Genomic DNA, 25,470 nt, shown 5'->3' with positions numbered 1-25,470 from the left:
CAGATGACACTACCCTTATGGCAGAAAGTGAAGAGAACTAAAGAACTTCTTGATGAAGGTGAAAGAGGAGAGTAAAAAGCTGGCTTAAAACTCAACATTCAGAAAACGAAAATCATGGCATCTGCTCCCATCACTTCATGGCAAATAGAGGGGGAAGCAACAGAAACAGTGAGAGTTTATTTTCTTGGGTTCCAAAATGGTGACTGCAGCCATGAAACTAAAAGACGCTTGTTCCTTTGAAGAAAAGCTATGACAAATCTAGACAGCATATTAAAAAGCAGAGACATTACTTTGCCGACAAAGATCTGTCTAGTCAAAGCTGTGGTTTTTCCATTACTCATGTATGGATGTGAAAGTTGGACCATAAAGAGGGCTGAGTACTGAAGAATTGATGCTTTTGAACTGTGGTGTTGGAGAAGACTCTTGAGAGTCCCTTGGACTGCAAGGAGATCCAACCAATCAATCCTAAAGGAAATCAGTCCTGAATATTCATTGGAAGGACTGATGCTGAAGCTGCAGCTGCAATACTTTGGCCACCTGATGAGAAGAGCCAACTCATTAGAAAAGACCCTGATGCTGGGAAGATTGAAGGCAGGAGGGAAAAAGGACAACAGAGGATGAGATGGTTGGATGGCATCACTGACTCAATGAAGATGAGTTTGAGCAAGTTCTAGGAGATGGTGAAGGACAGGGCACCCTGGCATGCTGCAGTCCCTGGGGTCTCAAAGAGTTGGACATGACTGAGTGACTGAACAAGAATATGGTCAATTATTGTATAGCAAAGGAAGTAAAATATATGATTGAGTAAAGACAGTCTCTTCAATAGTGTTGCTTAAAGAAACTGGAATAGTACATGTCAAATAATGAGATTAGAAAATTTCCTCATACCATGTATAAAAATTAACCCCAAATGGATCAAAGACCCCAAACCATAAAACTCCTAGATGAGAACATAGGCAGAACCACACTTTGACATAAATTGTAGTAATATATTTTTGGATATGTCTCCTGAGGCAAACGACATAAAAGCAAAAATGAACAAATAAATTTAAAAACTTCTGCAAAGCACAGGAAACCACTGACAAAATGGAAAGACAATCTATTGAATAAGAGAAAGTATTTTGCAAATATGACCATTAAGGGATAATACCCAAAATATATAACTCATACAACTCAATATAAAAAACACAATCAAAAAAAAAAAATGACCCGAAGGCCTGAAAAGATATTTTTCCAAAGAAGACATACAAATGGTCGACAGGCCCAGAAAAAGATACTTGAAATCAATAATCATCAGAAATGCAGATTAAAACCACAATGAGCTATTACCTCACACCTGTCAGAATGGCTACATGCAAAAAACAAATGCTGTTGGGAGTGGAGAAAAGAGAATCCTTGTACACTGTTGGTGGGAATGTAAAATGGTGCAGCCACTATGGAAAACAGTATGGATGTTTCTCAAAAACCTAAAAACAGAACTACCACGTGACCCAGCAATTCCACTCCTGGGCATATATCCAGGAAAAACAAAATCACTAATTCAAAAATACACATGTACCCCAAAGTTCATAGCCGCACAATTTACAAATATCCAAGATACAGAAGCAACCCAAGTGTCCATCAATAGAATGAATGGATAAAGATGTGATACACACACACACACACACAATGGAATATCACTGTCATAAAAAGGAATGAAATTCTGTCATTTGCGGCAATGTGGATGAACCTAGAGAATAAGAATGCTGTGCTTAGGGAGATAAGTCTGACAGAAAATACATATACTGTATGATATTGGTTACATGTGGAATCTAAAATATAAAACAAATGGATATATATTTAGCAAAACAGATGCACAGGTATAGGAAACAAACCAGTGGTCACCAGTGGGGAGACCGAATCAGGGAGGGTCGACAGGGGTATGGGATTAGGAGATACAAACTATCATGTATAAAGCAGATAAGCAACAAGATATATTGTACAGTACATGGAATTATTGCTTTGTAATAATAATAGATATTGCTTCATAATAACTTTTAATGAAGTATAAAATACTCTTCACTATGTTGTACTCTAGAAACTATTATAAATCAACCATAATTTTTAAAAAAGAAAAAAAGGGCTATTATACGATGTATCTTTTTCTGAAAGGTTAAGCAACCTTCTTTTGAAAAGGGGGGGGGGAAATTACAGTTAATCAAAGGACTAGAATCCTTTCCATACTTGTTTCATGAGATAGAAGACTCTTGCCTTTTTCTTTTATCCTCTAAGTTCCACATTCTTTATGGGTCTCTGAAAGTTGTAAAAGGCTAAGATTAAATTTTATTCATTGGTCCTTATATTAAGTGGTAAATAATTCAGTATTACCTAATGCTCATTTCTAATTTTCTCCTAGTAGTCTTGATGAGCAAAGAAAAACACTGAAATTAGAATTAAAAAGTCCTATATTTGACCAATGGGCAAATAACTTAACTTTTTAATCTTCAGTTACCTTATCTGGAAAAACATGTTTGCCATGCTCTACTATGTCAAAACTCAATTCTCGACATTAATTAATTCAGGGCTACTTGGACTGATTCAAGGAGAATCTTAAAGAAAATATAAACTTGTCTGTAAGCCAACAGGGGAACGCCTCCATGGGAAGGTGGATTGGCCCTGCTGTAGGGGGCAGGTGGGAAAATACAGGTGCCCAGAACTTTAAACATAGATCCTACTCTGCACAGGCTGTTTATTTCGAATTCAGAATGTAAGTTAATATTCTTTCCTGTTAGAATCTAGGTAAAGAACACATTTCAGGTTCTCATTCTTGAAAAGATTATTATTCGGCTTCTTTCAAAAGTTTAGCTGGGAAAAATAATACCTACAAATAATTAGGCATTATTATTCTAGGAGACAGCCTAAAGGGTGGTTTAGAGTGTGGGCTCTGGAAACAGACATCCTGCATTCAAATCATGGCACCAGCTTTTGCCAGCTCCATGACATACTGTGCACCTCAACCTTTTTGTTCTTTGGTGTCTCTCATGTGAAAAGGAAATAACATTAGATCCACCTCACAGGACTGTTGTAGGGACTGAGAGCTAAACATAACACACTTAGAAAAGTGTTTGGCACATAGTAAGCACTAAGGAACCGTCAGACAATAAGTACAACCATTACGGACATGTTAATAACTGAGTTCTTTTAGGTACAGAGGTATTCTAACTTCAGTCCATGAAAAACACTTGGTTATCAAAAAGCTATACAACAAGGTCTTAGTAACTTATGCCCAAGTGTAAGTTGACTAACTTTTTCTTTACTCGTATACCCTCAGATTTTTTGAGGATTGATACATGAAAAACTATGAAATGAAAAAAAATCTTTATTTGTTCTGAGTATTTAAGATATTATAAAAGTAAAAAGATCTACTTTGGGACACAATTTTGCTTCCCAAGAAAAATGTTCTTCTCTTGCATGTGTATTTGTATTTCTATTAGAGAATGAGAATTATACAAAATAACTTACTGGGGTCTGACAGTTTTGACCTACAAAAACAAGTTTCATATAGTTCAACCAATATTCATGCCTTTATTTTTGCCTTGGCTCTCAGGAAAATGAGGACAAAACTTAAAGTTTCATCAGGTTTAACAATATTAACACTTTTGATTAGCATATTTGCTTCCTTCTCATCAGGCTTCTGATTATTTCAACTTTAAGAATTTAAGGGTAAAACGTAAACATTTTTGGAGAAAAAATAGTGTATACATAGTGATAATAATATTCTTTAGACCCATGAAAGTTGTTAGAAAAATGAAATAATGTACATGAAAGTAAGCTAAATTCTAAACATTCTGAACCCACTGACTTTCAAATCATTGTACAAAGTTTTTTTTTCCTACAATTCTGTTTCTTCTCAGATTCTTTCTAAACTCTTTACCTCAACATTTAAAGTCTTCAGATTCTTCCCAAAAGATTTATGGTAAGATTCAACGATAGTCCACATTTAGTTCTTGATCTTCACCTTGACCCCAGTATTCCCCCAGTCTGAGGTTCGTACATTTCCTTGAATCTGGTTATCTTCTCCCATGTCTGCATGTCTTTGATCATACTGTGTCCTTGGTCTGAAATACTTATCTATACCACTTTGCCTGAATAAATACTCCTTTTATTTCAAGATTCAGCAGAAGTATCCCTTTCAAATAACTACCTGAGTTAAAGCTCTTTTCAATCAAAATTATCTCCCATCTAAGCTATCTTAGCTCCCCAATTAGTGTCCTTATCTCGAATTTGTGACTTCACAGTAGTCTACATTATAGGTCCCTTCACATCATCAAAATGCTGAAAACCACAACTCTCCTTTGACTCCAATGTAAGGCAAGGCTTAAAATCCTTGGCATGGAATTGAAAACTATTTATTAGTAGGTCCACGATGTTCTTACAAGGTACAAGAGGAAAAATATGATGGAAATGAGGGGAAAAACATTTTGTAAACCTACCATTTTCTTTTAAGGGTACTTGGGATGAAGAATTTCCAGAACTATGCAAAGTCATTCCTGTAGTATAAATTAGATTATTAGACAGTTTAAAAATTGTCAGATATTATATATAGAAGAAATTTCTTGTGATAAAATAATAAAAATCAATAAAACATCAAGGCAACAACAATTTCTGTTATTTACACTCAGAATAATGTCTTCCCACAATGAACTTAATTGAAACACAAATGTATTGTTTCTGACAATGACATTTTGATATGTCATATATGAAATGATGAAACTAAAATGATTTTTAAAGGTGTCTGTTCAAATGTTATAAGGAAGTTCAATATTCAAAAAGAATGAATAATCAATCAAAAACAAATACAGAAATTTTCTTTCATGGTTGAATTTTACTTGTGCTTTCCTATGGAATATTTACTACTCAGCACCTCATATGTGATGAATTTTTATAATGAACAAAGCCTTCCTAATGAAAATAACTTAAGAGTCTATAAGAGATCTCATTATACATGAATACACTTTGAAAATTACTTTCTAAAAGATTGAATTGGTGGCTTTTTAGGCTATTTTCAATGCATAGGGTAACCTATAAGATGGAGTCTTGTCTTTCAGCTATTTTAAGTTTTTTTTTAAGCAATTCAATTTAAATTGATGATAGTATAATCTCTGAAAGTTGTATAAATCTATATTAATGAAGTAATGTGACTTTCTATAAATATTTAACAACTATAGTGTACAGTTCTCTTTGACTTCATTTATTACACTTATTCCCAATCTAATTACAGGGTGAGAAAATACTTTTTTTAACTCTGTGTGCTTAGGGCTAAACAATCAAATTCAGTTCTAAGGGGGAGTTAATTAGTATTATTTAATAAAACAACTGCAGAGGGCATCCTTGTTGATCTCTTGTCTCCCTAGTTATTTCCTATTTTGAGTAATCATTCAGACCTTTATGCTTAAATATCCAGTCTTCTAAAGATGGATTCCCACATTTTTTCCCTTTTAAGATGCACAAAACAATGGGAATCCTTAACTATTTATAAGGTAGTATGTGTGTGTATCAGCAACACAAATAACTTTTGTCTAAAAGAGTTCATAGCTAGCTGGGAGAATCTGAGAAAACTTAAATCAACTAGGAATTTCTACCTAACAACCATAGCACAGTTCTTAAAACTTATCTCCTTTTTAGAGACAATTCCATTCAGAAAGTACCCTAAATAAACTTTTGTCCATTGTCTCCATTCAGAAAGTACCTTAAATAAACTGCTCTTCAAAACATGTAGCATTAGTGGAGTCTGCTCTCACAGGCTGCAAGGAAAACCCAAAGGCTACCCAGAGCCATGGCACCAGACTGTCTGGGTTCTCTCGGTAAGACTGTCATGACTTTGAACAGCGACCAAGAGAAAGCAAACAGCCCATGCCGTGAGGCAATCACCTGTTAAATCAATTTTTTTAATTTGACGTGGTGCTTTTTATTTTTGTTTTGGTATTTTTAAAGTAGTCTGAACTTTTATATTCACAAAAAGTTGAGACCATTAGGAAACAGGACCCCAAATTCTAACTTCCTGGTAATTAACATTGTCTCATTTCCTTCACTATGAGCAAGGGGCATAGGAGAAAGAAGGTAAGCCGGTTTATGCTGACCTAGAACATATGCTTGACCAAGGTCTTCAAAGGATGAGGAGTCTGATTCATGTTTCCTCCTTTCAGGACTTCTATTTAAACTCGCAACAGACTTTGAACTAAAGAGGGAAAAGCAAAGGTAGGAAGGGGGGAAGTGTCAATGTAAAAAAAAAAAAAACGGTGAAAATAAATCATCAAAAACAAAAGTATGAAATGTAGAATTTACAAGTAGGTAGTTTGCCTTAATTATGTCCTTACTTATTGAGTTTTGTGACTCCTGCCAGAGATTCTGTATCAGATCTTGCCATCTGGTGAAGCGTTTTTCCTACCAACTCCGCAATGGTTTGTGGTGGGGGCTCCATGTTAACATTGACATTTTTCCGGTGAGGGTAGAGACAGGCCTGACTGAGATCGTGGTATGATTTACTCATCCCTCTAGGCTTTTCCTCCCATGCAGTTTTGCCATTCTTCTCTTTTGCACTGTTTTGCAATGGCTGGCAAAGCGACAGCTCTGAGCAGGAGAGCCTCTTCAGAATCTCAGCTTGAACCGACAGAGGTCGAACGGCAAGTTTGTTCAGGGTGCTGCTGGCCAGACTACCAGTGCTGACTGCTCGTCCCATATTAAATCCTCTAACGGACTCTGCTTGGAAGTTCAGGCTCCTAAACGAAGCTCTCTCTACAAGGAAACAGGATTGCTTTACGTGATGGAAACACCATAGAATCTTTAGGAGAAGAGCTATTTTAAGAAATAGAAAAGACAGCATGCAGTTTTCACTCATTTTGATTGCCTGCGGAAGTAGGCAGCTTTCAGAGAGTGGCAACCGAGGGTTTTAAAAAGTAGGTGGGAAGATCCTGGTTTCCAGACCATCTCTCCATCCTTGTAGCTTTCTCACAGCCAGGGAGGGGCCCGGTCAGCCTTTCTAACTTCAGCTAGTGATCTTGGATTTACTAATGTTTGGGCTTCATTCAGGCTTGTTGACCCTGAGTTCCCAATTATAGTGCTCATTTACAAAGGAAAATGACATTTGACAGAGAATGACATTTAACCCTAGGAGTACCTCTGCTAAAACACCAGGGAACCAAGGATGGGGAGAGGGAGAGATCAAACCTGGACAGGCCGATATGGTGAGTTCATGCCTGAAAAAAGTTGTGCAGAGGAGAGTTTCGCCCAGAGAGAACATTCTTATTATAATTTTAAAAACTTATGGCAGATTGTGGTGATGTTTGCACAACTCGGTTAACAATGAAGATATATGAAAAATCACTAAATTGTGCACTTTAAGTGGGTAAATTGTACAGTATGTGAATTAGATCTCAATAGAACTACTACCCACCCCCCCCCCAAAAAAAAACCCCAAAACAAAAAAAAAAACCTGAGACAAAAACCACCCAAAACAAAAAAAAACCTTTTATGGCAAATTTTCTGTCATTTTATTTCAATGTCAATACCACCTTCCCCTCTTGCTGACTTTTTTCCTCACAGGATGTTTCTGTTAGTTAACACATCAATGAGCTGAGATTCTCTTTACGCTTAAATTCGTTTCAGTCTTAAATACTTATCCAAGTCTTCTTTTGGGGGCTAAATTTAGGGATACTTCCTAACAAGTAACTGACCATTCTATTTTGTGAGAGCCAATGTCATGTTAGTAGTTGAACATTTGAGGCTATAAATGAAAGCAATGAATCACAGAATTCTGGCGTCAAAATCCTTTCATGTATATAAAGGATCAGGAGCACAGAATTTCAAATGATTTGGGTGTTCATGCATTAGTAATCCACATCACAAGGCACACGCATTGGTCCCCCCATGGAAAGTACCAACCCTGTTTTGCACTCTACAGGGAATTACAGCTTGACCACTAAGTAAACCGTCCCCAAAACTTGTTTTTAAAAGAAAATGTCAAATGCTGTTGATTTGGATCTTTAGATTCTGTTTCATTTATCTTCTAATTCCCAGGAAAATTAATAATCAGTATTTCATCTCAGACATAAACAGACAGGAAAAACACTAAAATTCTTTCATGTTCATGCATCAGAATGAAGTTTAAATAAACATGTCTCACTGTCACCGGGAAAATTCATCATTTTTTTCTCTAAAGTAGAAGTGGACAGCAAGTTAAAACATGATAATAAAAAAAAGAGTGGTTTTAAAATTCCCAGAATAATCTTAAGCTTAAAATAGATTTTTTTTCTTAGAACAGATTACATTAATTCTGTTTTCTTTGAAAACAGAGTTTATTCAAAAATTCAAAACTGAGTCTGATACAGATTCAGCTGCTGGAAAATGCCTCTCTACCCAATACATTTCCTTACCCTGAAGGAAATGCAGACAAATTTTAGCAGGAATAGGATTAGACAGTTCAGCTTAGGTTATGTCTGTTTTGTAAACATACCAAGGATAATGCTATTCAAATCCATTCATAGCTCACTCCTGGGCAGAACTTAAAATCCGGCACATATTCATGGAATAGATAATAAACCAATCACTTATCTACTGTCCAACTACTTTTCACCTGGAATGGACTCCAACAAGGACCGCCAGGATGGGAAGGACATTAGAATGAACCTACATCCTATTACTAATGTTTCAAATTTGAACTCAAAGGCCACAGTCTGCAATCTACATGTTTCTATTGTCTTTTGTACTTGTTTTGTATCTCTTTATATCATCAACTTAACTGTATGCTCTCTGGATTCATTTACTTTTGCTAACCCATAGCACCTAGCAGAGTATCTTGTAAGCAGTAGTGCTCAGTAAATGATTATTAATCTTAACTTCATTCCATGCAAATTAGTTTTTTGTAAAGTTATCAAAAGAAAGAACACTGGATTAGGAATTAAAAGATCAGGGTCCAGTCTTCTTTGACCTCTAACTATGAGGTGAAGGGAGACACTGTTTTCTCTGAACCTGTTTCCTCAGCAGTAAAATTTTGGGCTTAATGGCTTGTGAGGTTCTAGAAAGAACCCATATTATATGATGCTAAAAAAGCAACATACACTTGTGAGCCCCCCCATCAACCTCCTATAGATTACACCAGTTATTTTCACTTATTATTTTCACTGGTACAGACAGTTAAGTAGGCAGATGGTTACTTCTAAGCCGATTCCAAGAAGAAAATAATTCCTTTGAAAGCTTACCAAAATAAGGGAATAGATGTGGCTAATACCACCTTAAAGTCCTTTAACATTTGAGCTAGGGATACACAGTTGTGTTCCAAGGGGCAAAACAGATTCGTTGAACATACTCACTGCACGGTTGAAGAAAACAAGACTTTGAAAAGTCAATTACTTTCCCAAGGTCATTCTACTACTACTACTATGTTGCTGCTGCTGCTACTACTACCACCACCACCACCACCACCACTATTATTACTAGTGGTGAAAGTGAAAGTCTCTCAGCCGTGTCCAACTCTCTGCAACCCCATGGACTGTAGCCTGACAGACCCTTCTGTCCATGGAATTCTCCAGGCCAGAGTACTGGAGTGGGTAGCTGTTCCCTTCTCCAGGGGATCTTCCCAACCCAGGGATTGAACCTAGGTGTCCAGCATCGCAGGCAGATTCTTTACCATCTGAGCCACCAGGGAAGCCCCTTTACTAGTGGTAGCTGTGGTAAAACAATGTTGAAGATGGTGATGAAATAATCATAATATTTATTCAAAACTTATTCTGTGCCAGGCACTTTTACATGCATGAATTCATTTCGTCTTCACAATAACCTTATGATGCCGGTATTACTACTATGATAACCATTTTACAGATGGGGAACTAAGGCAGAGAGTTTGAGTGGCCTGACCATGGTTTCAGAGCTTGCAAGCTCTGAACACTGGTTGGAACACTGGCAGTGTTGTTCCACAGTCCATACTCTTAACTACTACCCTCTACCATTGAAATGTTGAGGGAGGAAGGCTGGCTTCATGGTTTTGACTCTTCACTACAGCACACTGTACCACCATCTATTATAAAGTAACCCTCAATTGTTGCAATTTTGATTTGTATTGAAGAGAATATTAGTCCAAGTAGGAATACGGATAGCTCTGATAAGTTTGATATTTTATGATCTTTTGAAAATACATAAGCACATACACACTTTTTAGCAGAGCAAAGTAGGGAAAGAAAAGGAACAATAAGATCATAGTAGTAGTAGTTATCATATTTCAGCATGCATAAAAATCATTACAGAGGAAAGCCTGTTAAAATGCGGATTCCAGGGACCAAATGCCCAAAGATTGTGATTCACTAAGTTTCAGGTAGGTTTCTGGAATCTTCATTTTTAATAAGTATACAGTCCCTACCATCTTGATTCTGAAAAAGTGAGAAACATCTATTCATAGGTTGCCATCACCCAAGTCTGACCCTACAGGGAATATATCTTTCTATAAGATTTTAGGACAGGAGAAAGTTTGGATAAAGAATTCATAGGGCTCTACTGCACAAAGTCATCAGTGCTACCATATTTAATTTTTTAATCAAATTCTTCAGAATGCTTCGCTAAAGTCCCTAAGAACTGACTGTGCAGAACTAGACTTTCTACAACCTTAATCTCTACACGTGGCCTTGTAGAGTAAGCTTTAAATATTTCAGCTCTGATTATTTTTAGAGCTAAACTAGTTTCTTCTGTTGGTTCCTCTGCAAAAGTTAAATCACTCTCCTGAGCGCTCACGTTGGGCACTATAAGTTATTCACTTCAGTCTCAGAACAGGGATGTGACCAAGTTCAAAGGAAATGGATCATCCCTAAAACTGTTACGGTATGTAACTCCCCTTGCTCCCTGCCTTGTTTCCCATGTTTTTCCCTCATCTGGAGAGTCCTTCCATTTATCTTCAGTCTACTTAACTATTTTTGTCCTTCAAATTTCAATTCAAGTGCGACTACTCTCATACTCTCTCCTTTGATCTCCCTTTCCTCCTGTAATGTAGATCACAGAGGCTGTGCAATATAACCTGTTCTTAAAACTCTGACCCTCTCGTGTGTATTACTGTTTCATGTATATTGTCCTTATCTTCCCAAACAGTGTGTAAGCTTACTATGGGTAGAGAATATGACTGAAACTTTTACAGTATTTATTGTTACACTGGCTAGCCTAACGATAAGCACAAAATAGTTCAACAGGTACTCCCTGACTCATCAGGGCTGTTTATTTTCAAAATATCCATGAAATTGATGCCTCGGCTTCATTTATGATACCTTTATGAATTTGACTCAGTCATTTGACATCTACGTACCTTGTCATTTTCATCCTAAATATGGAAGTCCTTTTAAAGTTTGTGGCAAAAATCATGCATTTACCCTGGAGTCATCTGACACAGTTTGCACCTCCTTACCAATATCCTGGGCATCTTGGTTGCTCTGTCTTGCTCTCATTTGCAGCTGGAACTTATGCTGGGAAGAGCAGAGATGCAGCAGGTACTGGCATATCTTACTGTTGTCTGTCTGGAAGGCATGTTTTATTCCATCTGAAGTATTCTGCAATGTGATTTTCTTTTTCTGCAATATTAATCAGTGGTATTAAAAATTAGGATATTTACCTATCTAAAAACAATTCTAGAAACAATAATGAATAAGTTGAGACATTATTTTTATTTCACATCATTAGGCACGCATATTCATTGACTTCTATCTAATATAAATATAGAAAAATATAATCCTGTATTGTTAGAAATTCAGAAAATAAATGAAATTAATATTGTTTGCCACTTTTAGAAACTGTAGCTTAAGTCAGACTATATAAACTGTATACCAGCCATCAACAAAGGGGTTCCCAGGTGGTGCAATGGTAAAGGATCTGCCTGCCACTACAGGGGACGGAAGATATGTGGGTCGATCCTTGGGTTGGAAAGATCCCCTGAAGAAGGAAGTGGAAACCCACTCCAGTATTCTTGCCTGGAAAGCTTCACAGACAGAGGAGCCTGGCAGGCTACTTCACGGGGTCGCAAATAGTTGGACATGACTGAGTGACTTAGCACACATGCATGGAGCCATGAGCAAGGGAAACAGTTTCCTTTAAAGATTACTGATATTTTGAGTTTACCACAATGTTTACAAACACCAGAACTGTGTGAAAAAAAAATGACAAGAAATATATATCCTAATCCTTTGGATAAAGAAAATGAAGTTCATCAAAAACTGGTATAATATCCAACAATAAGAACTGTGATTTAGTCAAGAAAAATCTTGGTGGCATAAAGGCTGGGCTGGAAGATGTGGGAAATTATGGAAAATGTTGGCATATAAAAGCATCGGATAATGTAACTGCTGGGCTCAAAGATGAAACACATCAATATTTAGAGACATTTAGCAAGAATGTCTTGCTAAATTCAGGGAAAGGAAGAGAACCACAAATCACCTGTACCTCCCTGTTTCTTAAAAAAATGAATGTCTCTCATATAAGAGGACATCTTAATACTGTGACCTATATTCTAGCTTGCAGCGATCCATATGCCTTAAAAGATGCCGTAAAGATGAGCTTTCATCATGTCAGGGATCTAAGACTAATGTCTCTAGAGAATGGCTCAAGCCCAGTTAGATCTGCTGTAGCTCCCGGCTTCTTCTACTCTATAAATTATTCTATTTCATGTCCTTTGTCTTTATGTCAAATGCAGAAACATGCTCAGACAAGTCAAATTTCACAGGCTCACAAAAGATGTAACAGAGTATTATTCAAATTCTGTTATGAAGAGATGGCAAGTGCCATCTCCATGATTCCCGGTCTTAAAAACAAAATAGGACTATTAAATTCTTGCTAGATGTTGTTACCAATGAGATCTGGGGGACCCTGTTCACTCTGTTAAAAAAAAAAAAAAGGAGGTCAGCAAGTCTTAGAGAGGAGTTCAAGATACAGTAGCACCAAACTAGCATCCTGAGTACCAGTAGTCTATGTAGAAACACTTCAAATAGTTGGGGAATTTTCTTCCTATCCAACATCGGCCTTTACCACTACCAAGTAATTCCCAAGGATGTTGAACTCCACTGCTGTACGGGTTTGAAACAAATCATAAGAATATTGGTTCTAAATGTTAACTGATGGATGGACAAGAAATGTCTAGGAGAATTCAGTGGTAAGAGATGAGAAGGGAAAAGGGTGACTTTTCCATCTCTCCAGAGGCCAGTGGAAGAAAAAAAAGGAGAGTTTAAAAAGAGAGCTCTGTATTAGCGAGAACTTTATGATAAACAAGTGCTGTTGAAGATGGGAATAGTTTGCGGGGAAATGTGGCTTATTCTTTATTACTAGAGATCTTTAAAAATGAGCTCACCAGAGCTTGTTCTATTTTTATTGCAGGGCTGATGTGACAGCTGGCAAATGACAGAGTGCTGAATGTAGATGATTATTTGATTTGTTGCCTTTTCAAAACTGGTCCAAATTAGATTTATTTTTAATTAATCTATGGTTTCTTCTAGGCACTTGCTCTGCCAGCATTTCCATTGGGGAAAGTAAATTAAACTGAGGTAATTTCCTGGTCTTGACAATCTTGGGAACATAAGGACGGTCTGGGCTTTCCTGAGAGCATACATTATTATCTGGTTATTTTAGTGGTAACTCTGGGTTTCACAGGAAACCAACCAACTAACCAGACTTAAATCTAGAACTGATTTCAAAGTTCTCTACTTTGGAGATTATCCAGAGTCAGCTGGGACCTTCCTATTGCCTCCTTATAAACATTGTTCTGCTGAGACCATTGTTGTTGTCACTAAGTGGCGTCTGACTCTTTGTGACCCCGTGGACTGCAGCATACAAGGCTCCTCTGAGCCTGAGACCATATTTCAGCCCAAATATATACTAAAGATGTCAGTAGTCCCTGAACACTCTTAGGGAAACAAATACTTGAACAGATTTTTGGTTTGCCTCTGGGGTTTACTAATGGCACATCAAGTTCAGATTTTCCATCTACACCCCAAATCAAATATGCCTCAGTATCTTTCATAAACATGATTTTCTAAAAACCACTTTCCTAACTTTATCTCCAGAGACTATACCCTAAAACTGAAAACTGTAGAAAATCCTGAGGCTAATTTTAAAAGCCAGTAAACCTCTGGACCACTGAGATTCAAATATAGTTGTTGTGAGGGGCCTATTACTGAGCTAGACCAAGTTCACTGCGATTGAGGTAATCATCAATCTTAAATACATTAGTGGGTTTTCTCCATGTGAGAAGTTCTGATTTAACAGAGAAGTCAACTTGGTTGTAATTTAACTAAAGTTAACTGAGCATATAACTAGCTAAGAATTCTTTTAAAAATCACCTCCTGAGGAAACCAAAAACAAAACCTCAATAATACTTCCTACAACCAAGAAAGAGGAGTTAAATAGTATTAAGACATAAAGATAAGCCCTACTGAATGCTAAGGTCTGAAGTTCATTTAAGGAAAGTCAATTAATATGTTACATTGGAAATCAGCAACACCTATTTAAACGTAGAATCAAAAGAGGTTAAAATGGACATACAGAAAAAGAAATCTTCTTGGTTTCCCGCCATGGAAAGCGAAGGACCAGTGTGCGAACTCCATTGTGAACCTCGAACACGAGGACACCTTTAGAACAGACTCCAAGCAGTATTCCCGTTTGTGACTTTTTCTCGGGGTGCACCCGGTGGAAATGAACTCCGTATTCTGTCAGTCTTTGGCAGACCTGTTGGAACAATACCACAACACAGCAATGCACCTTGGCAATAGGTGGCGGAGGGACTCAGTAGTTGTATTAGTGTTGTTTAATATGGAAAGGACAGCCTTCTAAACAAATGTTGCTGGAATTGGAAATTCACATGCCGAGAAAATGAATCTTGACCCTTACTTTACCAATACATGACAATTACCCCCAAAAGGAGGAGACTTAAATATATGATAAAATTTATATTTTAGTTATAATTTATAGCTAAAAACCATAAAATTTAGAAAATCTTTATGGCTGTGAATTAGAGAAAGATTTCTTAGATGGGGCATAAAAAGTAGGAACCATAGAAGAAAAAATTGGTAAACTGAAACTTCATTAACATTAGAAGCTTTTGCTCTTCAAAAGTCATTGATAAGAAAACAAAGGTAAGTCGCAGACCAGGAATATATTTATGTAGAATATACATCTGATAAAGGAACTGCATCTATAACATACAAAGAACATGTACTTCTCAACAAAAAAACACATATCCAGATAAAAAAAAGGGCAACAGATTTTATTAGACACTTCAACAAAGAATATATATGAACAACAAATACATAAAATGATGCTGAAAATAACAGTAATTAGGGAAATTCAAAGTAAAACCACAGTCATATACCTCTACTTAACCTACTTTAATAGCTAAAAAGAAAAAAAAAACATACCAAGTGCTATTCAGGGTACAGAGCAATTGGAAATTCCATACGTTACTGGCAGTAGTACAAAAGTGTACAACCACTTGAGAACAATTTGGTAATTTTGTAGAAGTTAAACACACACTTACCATAGATCCCAGCAAACCTAATGTTAAGTATTCACTTGAGAGGGGAAAAAGCACAAAACCATATGTTCATGCAAAAATCAGTCTATGCGTATTGACATCAGCTTTATAGCCATTAACTAAAGAAACGGTAAACAAAACTTGCTGCTAATCTGTACAACAGAAAACGACTCAGTCACAAATAAGCAAACTACATACACACCAGGGGTGGTGGTGGTAGTGGTAAAGGCTCCGCCTGCCAGTGCAGGAGACGCAGGGGACTTGGGTTTGATCCCGGGGTCAGGAAGAACCCCTAGAGGAGGCCATGGCAACCCACTCCAGTATTCGTGCCTGGAGAATCCCATGGACAGAGGAGCCCGGCGGGCTACAGTCCATGGGGTCACAAAAGAGTCAGACACGACCAAGGGACTGAGCACCATACACATCACACCACAGATGAACCTCAAAAGTATTACTTTAAGTAAAAAGAGGCACACAGAAGACTAGGTGATATATGATTCTTTCAATGAAATCCTAGAAAAGAGAAAATGATACTGATAGAACACAAATCAGTAGTTGCCAGAGTTTAGGAGTAGGGGAAGGGACTGACTAGAAAGCAACAGGAGGGAACTTTCTGGTGTTGGAAATGTGTTATGTTGGGGGCTGGCAAACTTGTTATTTAATGGGCCAGATATTTTAGGCTTTGTGGGTCATATGATGTCTGTTGTAGATACTTAACTCTGCTGTTGCAGTGTGAGAGCAGATACAGACCATATGGAAACAAGTTTGGCCAAGTTCCAATAAAGCTTTACATACAAAACAGGCAGGCCACAGTGTGCTAGCCCATGCTCTTTATCACGATTGTGGAGTGGCTGCTCAACTGTATGTTGTTGTAGTTTAGTCACTAAGTCACGTCCAACTCTTCTGCAACCTCATGGACTGTATGTAGCCCGCCAGACTCCCCTGTCCATGGGATTCTCCAGGCAAGAATAATGCAGTGGGTTACCATTTCCTTCTCCAGGCAAGATTACTGGGGTGGGTTTCCATTTCCTTCTCCAGGGGATCTTCCTGACCCAGGGATTGAACCTGTGTCTCCTGCATTGGCAGGTGGGTTCTTTACCGCTCAGGTAGGAAATGCCCAATTGTACATGTATCATCAAAACTCACTGAATCGAACATTTAAAAGTGGTCAGTTTTATTATATGCAAATTATACCTCAATAAAGCAGATTTACATAAAGAAAAATTTTTCAAAGGCAATATGATATGTAATAGAAGGGTAACCTTGGAAGGGTATATTAATGAGATTAAAAAAATTCTTATGTTAGAAGAAGCATGCTCAAGCTATAGAGAAAAGGAGGAAGAGGATACATTATTAGAAGGAAAAGGGCAACCTATTATGCACTAAGCACAGTACTTAGAGAGGGACAACTGAAACTCAGAGAGATTTTAAGTACACTGTCCACATTCACCCAGCTGGCTGAAACAAGAATTCAAATGAAAGACTGTCTGAAAATCCCCACGCAAAATCGTTCCACTGTGCTAATGTCTTCTACCTTTGTTGACAAAGATATAACTTGATATTTATTTCCTGCAAGTGTAAAAAATTTAATAACTGAGGGGAAAAAAATAAGCACATAATGTAAAATGTGATGTCTTTAAACGTAGACTCACCTTAAACAAAACAAACCATGAATCCTAGATTAAATGTAGTGTGAGTCTGTGAATGAAACCCTTTCATAGGTATTTGTAGGGCTGGGAAACCTGGCTCCCTTATTACAGAGCAGCAAGGTTAAGGAACACTGTTACATGCTAGGGAGCAGTAAGACAAGAATGTTCTGAAGTTTCTCTTCTCAATAGAATGTTATCATGTATTTGTTATTCATATTGGAAGCACCATCTTTTCTAATCATAAATGCACTATTATACATCTGATTCTCCCTGTGGCTCAGTGGTAAAGTAATCTACCTGCAATGCAGGATATGATGGCTCCATCCCTGGGTCAGGAAGATCCCTTGGAGGAGGGCTTGGAAGCCCACTCCAGTATTCTTGCCTGGAGAATCCCATGGACAGAGAAACCTGGCAGGCTCCAGTCCATAGGGTTGCAAAGAGTTGGACACGACTGAAGTGACTGAGCAAACACACACACACGTGCATCTGAGGTCTTATAGGTAGCTGGTGGCAGAATTAAAGATATAAATCACTTTTTCTAACCCCCAGTCCCCTGCATGAATTAGTTGGCATTAATGGAAAGACTATTTTTTAGAAGACTTAATTGAATCTTAAGCTTTTTTTTTTTTTTCAAAAAAGCAAAACAACTCTAGAATTAGTTTGAACTTGCCCCTCTTATTCAGTCACAAAATTGTTTATTCTTTACAACATATCTTGATTTTTTTTCTTTTTTCAATTATGAAAGTATGATAACACATTTACAGGAGACTTGGAAAATATGTAACAAAGTTACACATAGTTTCACTATATATTAAAATATATATCTTGATTTTGAGAGTATAAAAAAGGATAAAAGAATATAATCCCTACTCAGATAGACATGAGTTCAAATCACAGTTGTGATCCACATTCCAGCCACTGACTTTGGGAACACTATGTCTCTTCTCTGACCCTCAGTTCCCTCTTTTACAAAATGAGAATTAAAATACTATGGTTTTAGCCAGGAATAAATAAGAGGAGATGAAGCACATAGCCTCAGTTATTGGCACCTGAGTTTTTAGATATATGGCTCCAACATTTCTTGTTTACTTTGGAAAAATACAGTTTATTGTTTGTATTCTGGAGGGCTTACCTTTAAAAATTCTAACTCTGTCTCTTTTTCAGAAGCTCCCATGTAGGTATTGTGCAATTTGGGTAGTTCTTCTTTAATATAGGACAAATCAAGTTTCTCCATCACTCTTGGAGGCAAGTAATGTTCCAGTCTAAAATATGACACACCATGAACCTAGAAAGGAGAGTGGTTTGGTAAGAAAGTCTGTTTGATCTCTTCCTCCAGTCTTAAAGTTTTTGCCTCAACCAAGAGATCAGGTATTCCTATTCACTCTTCTCTCTGAGGAGTGAGTTTTAGAAAAAGTACAGTTAAGTCTTTTTCTTTTATTCAGTGAGGCAGAACAGAAAGATTGAACTGATTGGTAAGCTTGAGGAAAGACTGATAATCTCAGACCAAATGTAAACCAAATGTCACTAAAGTTAAGGGCTACTGTTGTGAAGGGTGCTACTTGAGTGGCACAGTCTCTTCCAGTTTCCTGCTTCCTCTCAGGTCCGTGTATATTCAGGTGCACTTGGCCTTGAACATGTGTTCCCATAGAGAGAGCTCGGCTAGGTTCTCAGCCACAAGGATCCACGGGCGAGATGGAAGACCCCTTTGATTCAGATTTGGCTGGAAGCCCTTATGTCTAGTATCTGTGAGTTAGAAATAGGGAGCTAGGAAGCTAAGTGCTAGATATCCCAAAACTCTGAAAAGGGATAATTTTAAAAAGAAAGAAGGAAGGAAAGAAAGAAAGAAAAAAATCCCACACTACGTGATTTTAAATAACCAATATACACGGGGAACTTTGTCATTCTGAGGCACTGAACTGTCCTCAAAAACCTCCGGATCTAAACAGTAAACACTCAACCAGGTTCAGTCTTTAACCATGCTGAGGATAAGAACAATAATGCAAAATACTTGTCCCGCAGAAAAAAATAAATCATACCTCCGGTTGATAATCCCCATACTCAGCTTGGAGAGCCAAGGAAGCTAGCAATAAAGAAGTCTCATCATCACAATGTATCCTCTCCTCCAAGATGTCTTTTCGCAGCTGAAGATAATACTGATGACAGGTCAGAGTGTGTCTGGGAAAATAAACACACACACAAAACATCCAGGCTATTGATCTTGAAGCCTGGGTGACTTTTTAAATTGGCATATAAGTTTAGTTGCCAACATGGCTTATGATTAAGCATGAGAAATGAATAAAAAATGTGGAAAGAAATGTTTCTTTTATGATAAAGAAGACTTTATCATTGGTCAGAAGCAAATAATTCAGTATCAGTAAACTCAAGGGTCAAAAGACCAGGGGCCAAAAGAGAAACAGAGAAACTCTTGTGTACTCACTGTATCAGACTAACATCATCCATGAAAAATTTAATTCGGAAAAACAAAGTAAAGTTAATGGAGGCTTTGCTCTTTTTCTTTGGTTCTTCTTTCCATCCCTCTGGGGCCACTTTGGTTAATTTTAGATCAGAATCAACAAAGAAATACTCATTATCTAGAACAGAATGAGAAATACTCAGATAAAATAAAAATACTTTCATGTCATCTTTTAATTTCTTCATTTTGTGGTCAGACTTGCACAAAACAGCTTCACACTATTAACAGGATTGTTAAGAAGTGTGGCAGGGAATTCTGATACACTGCATACGGATGGCCGGCAATATGGCTCAGTCTTTCATAAATGAGGCCTCTGAAGACAGAGAGACTTGGATTTAACTCCTGGCCACATCATTTACTACCTGTGAGATACTGAGTAAATTAGGTAACCTATCCAGACATCAGTGTTCTTGTCTATAAAATCAGAATAGTGCTAATTTCTGCTTTTTAGGGTTTTTGTAGAGATCAAAAGACATAACGGATATAAAACACTTGGTAGTTTAAAGCATGTGTCAAGTGGTAAGCATTCAATAAATGTTAGCTAGGATCTGTTATACTTGAACTACCACTGAAACCGAGGAGGAACAATAACCATCATTTTATCTTTAGCTATCATATCATTTAGTTTGACTCTCTCCAAATAAAAGATTAGTCAGTAAAATCTGACTTATCCAGAATGTTTAAGAAATTAGGTACAATTTAAATAAAAATTTTGACTAATTGAATATTTTTATATAGATAGTATTACATGTTTATGTGCTTTCCAGGTGGCCCTAGTAGTAAAGAATCTGCCTGCCAATGCAGGAGATGCAAGAGATGTGGATTCGAACCCTGGGTGGGGAAGATTCCCTGGAGTAGGAAATGGCAACCCACTCCACTATTCTTGCCCGGAAAACTCCAGGGACAGAGGAGCCTGGCGGTTAACAGTCCACGGAGCTGCAGAAAGTTGGACTCAACTGAGTGAGTGGGCACTGATTACATGATTAGTCTAACACTGTAATCAGTAAAGTGAGAGAACATCAGTACACACCAACTGAATATTTATTGGACTATTTTACAAAATCAATTATTTGCTTTTAAGAAACAAGAATTCAATAAACTAAGTTGAAAGATAATTCTTGTATGAAGAAGACAGTGTTATCCTGATCTTGAAGGGGTTCAGGGTGATTTGATCCTGCAATTGTAATTTATTGTACCTTGTTGTCAAGCTTTTTATTTTGAGGTAAACAGGAATCTGAAGTATTGAAAAGCAATTTACAAATATAGTAACTTATTAAAGAAATATTCAGTAAAACCCAATTCCAAAGGGTTTCTTAATGCTATGGCAATTCTAACTGATAAACAGCATCAGCTTCTACCGAATCTGTGTTCTGAGACCACAGTGGTTGTGAATGTCAAAGGTTAGCAGATGTAATGTTTAAAAAATGTGAAAAGACTTAGCTTCAGTCATCAACTGATAACATTTAAGAAAGACACTGTCTCCACAGAGAGCAAGAGTGAGAACAGTGAGAAAGCAAATGTAATAATATATTAACACTGGTGGAATCTGAATAAAGAGTACTGGGGAATTTTTTTGACTATTCTTGAAAATGTTTCTCCATGTCTGAAATTCTGTAATAATAACAAAAAATTTTAATACTGTCTTTGTGAATAAAATTTCTATTTCTAACAAATACTTAAATTTGTGTTAAAAAAATAAAAGGCATTATGTGTATGGAGCCAAAGCAAAAACATACCCTCTTATGAATGGGACTGGTGATGGAAGCAGGGTTCGACGCTGTAAAGAGCAATATTGCATAGGAACCTGGAATGTTAGGTCCATGAATCAAGGCAAATTGGAAGTGGTCAAACAGGAGACGGCAAGAGTAAACATCAACATTCTAGGAATCAGTGAACTAAGATGGACTGGAATGGGTGAATTTAACTCAGATGACCATTATATCTACTACTGTGGGCAGGAATCCCTTAGAAGAAAGGGAGTAGCCATCATGGTCAACAAGAGAGTCCGAAACGCAGTACTTGGCTGCAATCTCAAAAACGACAGAATGATCTGTTTGTTTTCAAGGCAAACCATTCAATATTACGGTAATCCAAGTCTATGCCTCGACCAGTAATGCTGAAGAAGCTGAAGTTGAACAGTTCTATGAAGACTTACAAGACCTTCTAGAGCTAACACCCAAAAAAGATGTCCTTTTCATTATAGGGCACTGGAATGCAAAAGTAGGAAGTCAAGAAACACCTGGAGAAACAGGCAAATTTGGCCTTGGAATACGGAATGAAGCAGGGCAAAGGCTAATAGAGTTCTGCCAAGAGAATGCACTGGTCATAGCAAACACCCTCTTCCAACAACACAAGAGAAGACTCTACACATGGCCATCACCAGATGGTCGACACTGCAATCAGATTGATTATATTCTTTGCAGCCAAAGATGGAGAAGCTCTATACAGTCAGCAAAAACAAGACCGGGAGCTGACTGTGGCTCGGATCATGAACTCCTTATTGCCAAATTCAGACTTAAATTGAAGAAAGTGGAGAAAACCACTAGACCATTTATGTATGCCCTAAATCAAATGCCTTATACTATACAGTGGAAGTGAGAAATAGATTTAAGGGATTAGATCTGATAAACAGAGTGCCTGATGAACTATGGATGGAGGTTCGTGACATTGTACAGGGGACAGGAATCAAGACCATCCCTAAGAAAAAGAAATGCAAAAAAGCAAAATGGCTGTCTGAGAAGGCCTTACCAATAGCTGTAAAAAGAACAGAAGTGAAAAGCAAAGGAGAAAAGGAAAGATATTCCCATTTGAATGCAGAGTTCCAGAGAATAGCAAGGAGAGATAAGAAAGCCTTCCTCCACTTCAGTTTCTTGCCTGGGAAATCCCATGAACAGAGGAGGCTGGTGGGCTACAGTCCATGGGGTCTCATAGTCAGACACAACTGAGCAATTGAACAATAACACTTCATGCAAAAATGGGCTCAATAAAGGACAGAAATGGTAGGGACCTAACAGAAGCAGAAGATGTTAAGAAGAGTGGAAAGAATACACAGAAGAACTATACAAAAAAGATCTTCATGACCCAGATAATCATGATGGTGTAATCACTCACCTAGAGCCAGACATCCTGGAATGTGAAGTCAAGTGGGCCTTAGGAAGCATCACTATGAACAAAGCTAGTGGAGGTGATGGAATTCCAATTGAGCTATTTCAAATCCTAAAAGATGATGCTATGAAAGTGCTGCACTCAATATGCCAGCAAATTTGGAAAACTCAGCAGTGGCCACAGGACTGGAAAAGGTCAGTTTTCATTCCAATCCCAAAGAAAGGCAATGCCAAAGAATGCTCAAAATACTGCACAATTGCACTCATCTCACACACTAGTTAAGTAATGCTTAAAATACTCCAAGCCAGGCTTCAGCAATCTGTGAACCGTGAACTTCCAGATGTTCAAGCTGGTTTTAGAAAAGGCAGAGGAACCAAAGATCAAATTGCCAACATCCGCTGGATCATGGAAATAGCAAGAGAGTTCCAGAAAAACATCTATTTCTGCTTTATTGACTATGCTAAAGCCTTTGACTGTGTGGATCACAATAAACTGTGGAAAATTCTGAAAGAGATGGGAATACCAGACCACCTGACCTGCCTCTTGACAAATCTGCATGCAGGTCAGGAAGTAACAGTTAGAACAGGACATGGAACAGCAAACTGGTTCCAAATAGGAAAAGGAGTACCTCGAGGCTTTATATTGTCCCCCTGCTTATTTAATTTATATGCAGAGTACATCATGAGAAACTGGGCTGGAGGAAGCACAGGCTGGAATCAAGATTGCTGGAAGAAATATCAATAACCTCAGATATGCAGATGAAACCACCCTTATGGCAGAAAGTGAAGAACTAAAGAGCCTCTTGATGAAAGTGAAAGAAGAGAGTGAAAAAGTTGGCTTAAAGCTCAACATTCAGAAAACTAAGATCATGGCATCGAGTCTCATCACTTTATGGCAAATAGATGGGGGAACAGTGGAGACAGTGGCTGACTTTATTTTTTGGGCTCCAAAATCACTGCAGATGGTGACGGCGGTCATGAAATTAAAAGACCTACTCCTTGGAAGCAAAGTTATGACCAACCTCGATAGCATATTAAAAAGCAGAGACATTACTTTGCCAACAAAGGTCCGCCTAGTCAAGGCTATGGTTTTTCCAGTAGTCATGAATGGATGTGGGAGTTGGACTATAAAGAAAGCTGACTGCCGAAGAATTGATGCTTTTGAACTGTGGTGTTGGAGAAGACTCTTGAGAGTCCCTTGGACTGCAAGGAGATCCAAAGAGTCTACCCTAAAGGAAATCAGTCCTGGGTGTTCATTGGAAGGACTGATGTTGAAGCTGAAACTCCAAAATTTTGGCCACCTGATGTGAAGAGCTGACTTATTTGAAAGGACCCTGATGCTGGGAAAGATTGAGGGCAGGAGGAGAAGGGGCGACAGAGGATAAGATGGTTGGATGGCATCACCGACTCGATGCACATGAGTTTGGGAAGACTCTGGGAGTTGGTGATGGACAGTGAGGTCTGGATGCCGTGGTTCATGGGGTCGCAAAGAGTTGGACGCGACTGAGCGACTGAACTGAACTGAAGCTGAAGGAGTTCACATGGAGATTCGGAAATAGGGTCTCGCTATATATTCAAACTCATATTAGAGGATACTGATTTCTAAAGTACATTTTTGGGTAAATAATGATCCCCCAAATATAACAATTAAAATATATTATAAGGAGATCCAACCAGTCCATTCTGAAGATCAGCCCTGGGATTTCTTTGGAAGGAATGATGCTAAAGCTGAAACTCCAGTACTTTGGCCACCTCATGCGAAGAGCTGACTCATTGGAAAAGACTCTGATGCTGGGAGGGATTGGGGGCAGGAGGAGAAGGGGACGACAGAGGATGAGATGGCTGGATGGCATCACTGACTCGATGGACGTGAGTCTGAGTGAACTCCGGGAGTTGGTGATGGACAGGGAGGCCTGGTGTGCTGTGATTCATGGGGTTGCAAAGAGTTGGACATGACTGAGTAACCGAACTGAACTGATATAGACAATGCCAGAGACAAATCTTCAGGGCTGAGTACAGAAGATACTAAAAAGACACAGCTATTAAGACAATGCACTGAGTTAGGAAAAGAAAGACAGCTCCTAACTCCTACTTCTCAATGCTGACATATCCATTTAGTTAAATTTTCCCAAGGACTTCCCTGGTGGCTCAGTTGGTAAAGAATCTGAGTGCAATGCATGAGACCTGAGTTCAATCCCTGGGTCAGGAAGATCCTCTGGAGAAGGAAATGGCAACTCACTTCAGTATTCTTGCCTAGGAAATCCCATGGACAGAGGAGTCTGGTGAGCTAATGGTCCATGGGCTCACAGACAGTTGGACATGACGTAGTGACTAAACCACCACCAATATTCCCCAGAAGAAGGTTAGGTAGAATGGGTATAGGAGGTCACTGATGCCAGGTTTCCACACTCTACCCTGAGTTTAAAATGTCTTGGTACCTTTGAGAGTAGCTAAGGCAAACAAATGATGTTCCACTAAGCCAATATGGGCCACCACCATATCAAACACATCTTTACATATTGTTTTGGTATCACAAGTCAGTTCCAGTCTCTGTCCACTCAGAAGCATTATGTTAACTTTTCTTCGGTTATCTTCACTCTTCCCTTTCTTGGTCTACAATTGAAAAAAATGAATGGCAGTTACCAATGGAACCATGATAAGAATTTTAACTGCTTAAAAAATCATTACCAAAGTTATTTTCTCAGAGTGACAAAGTGG

General features: G+C 38.0%; 1 protein-coding gene across 1 annotated transcript in view; it reads right to left on the bottom strand.

Moving 5' to 3' along the window:
• PTPN13 (protein tyrosine phosphatase non-receptor type 13) overlaps positions 1-25,470 on the bottom strand; it is a gene marked incomplete at its 3' end in the record, with an annotated part of 193,595 nt that overhangs the window by 37,264 nt on the left and 130,861 nt on the right. The window contains 9 exon segments of the mRNA NM_174590.3: positions 4,473-4,529; positions 6,120-6,217; positions 6,357-6,774; positions 11,420-11,582; positions 14,539-14,721; positions 18,308-18,460; positions 19,212-19,350; positions 19,613-19,766; positions 25,191-25,365. Of these exon segments, the coding sequence (NP_777015.2) occupies positions 4,473-4,529; positions 6,120-6,217; positions 6,357-6,774; positions 11,420-11,582; positions 14,539-14,721; positions 18,308-18,460; positions 19,212-19,350; positions 19,613-19,766; positions 25,191-25,365 (1,540 nt within the window).

The sequence above is a fragment of the Bos taurus genome, chromosome 6 (assembly GCF_002263795.3).
Source record: "Bos taurus isolate L1 Dominette 01449 registration number 42190680 breed Hereford chromosome 6, ARS-UCD2.0, whole genome shotgun sequence".
NCBI lineage: Eukaryota > Metazoa > Chordata > Mammalia > Artiodactyla > Bovidae > Bos > Bos taurus.
The sequence above is the reverse complement of the archived record's forward strand: the minus strand, read 5'-3'. Positions and strand labels throughout refer to the sequence as shown.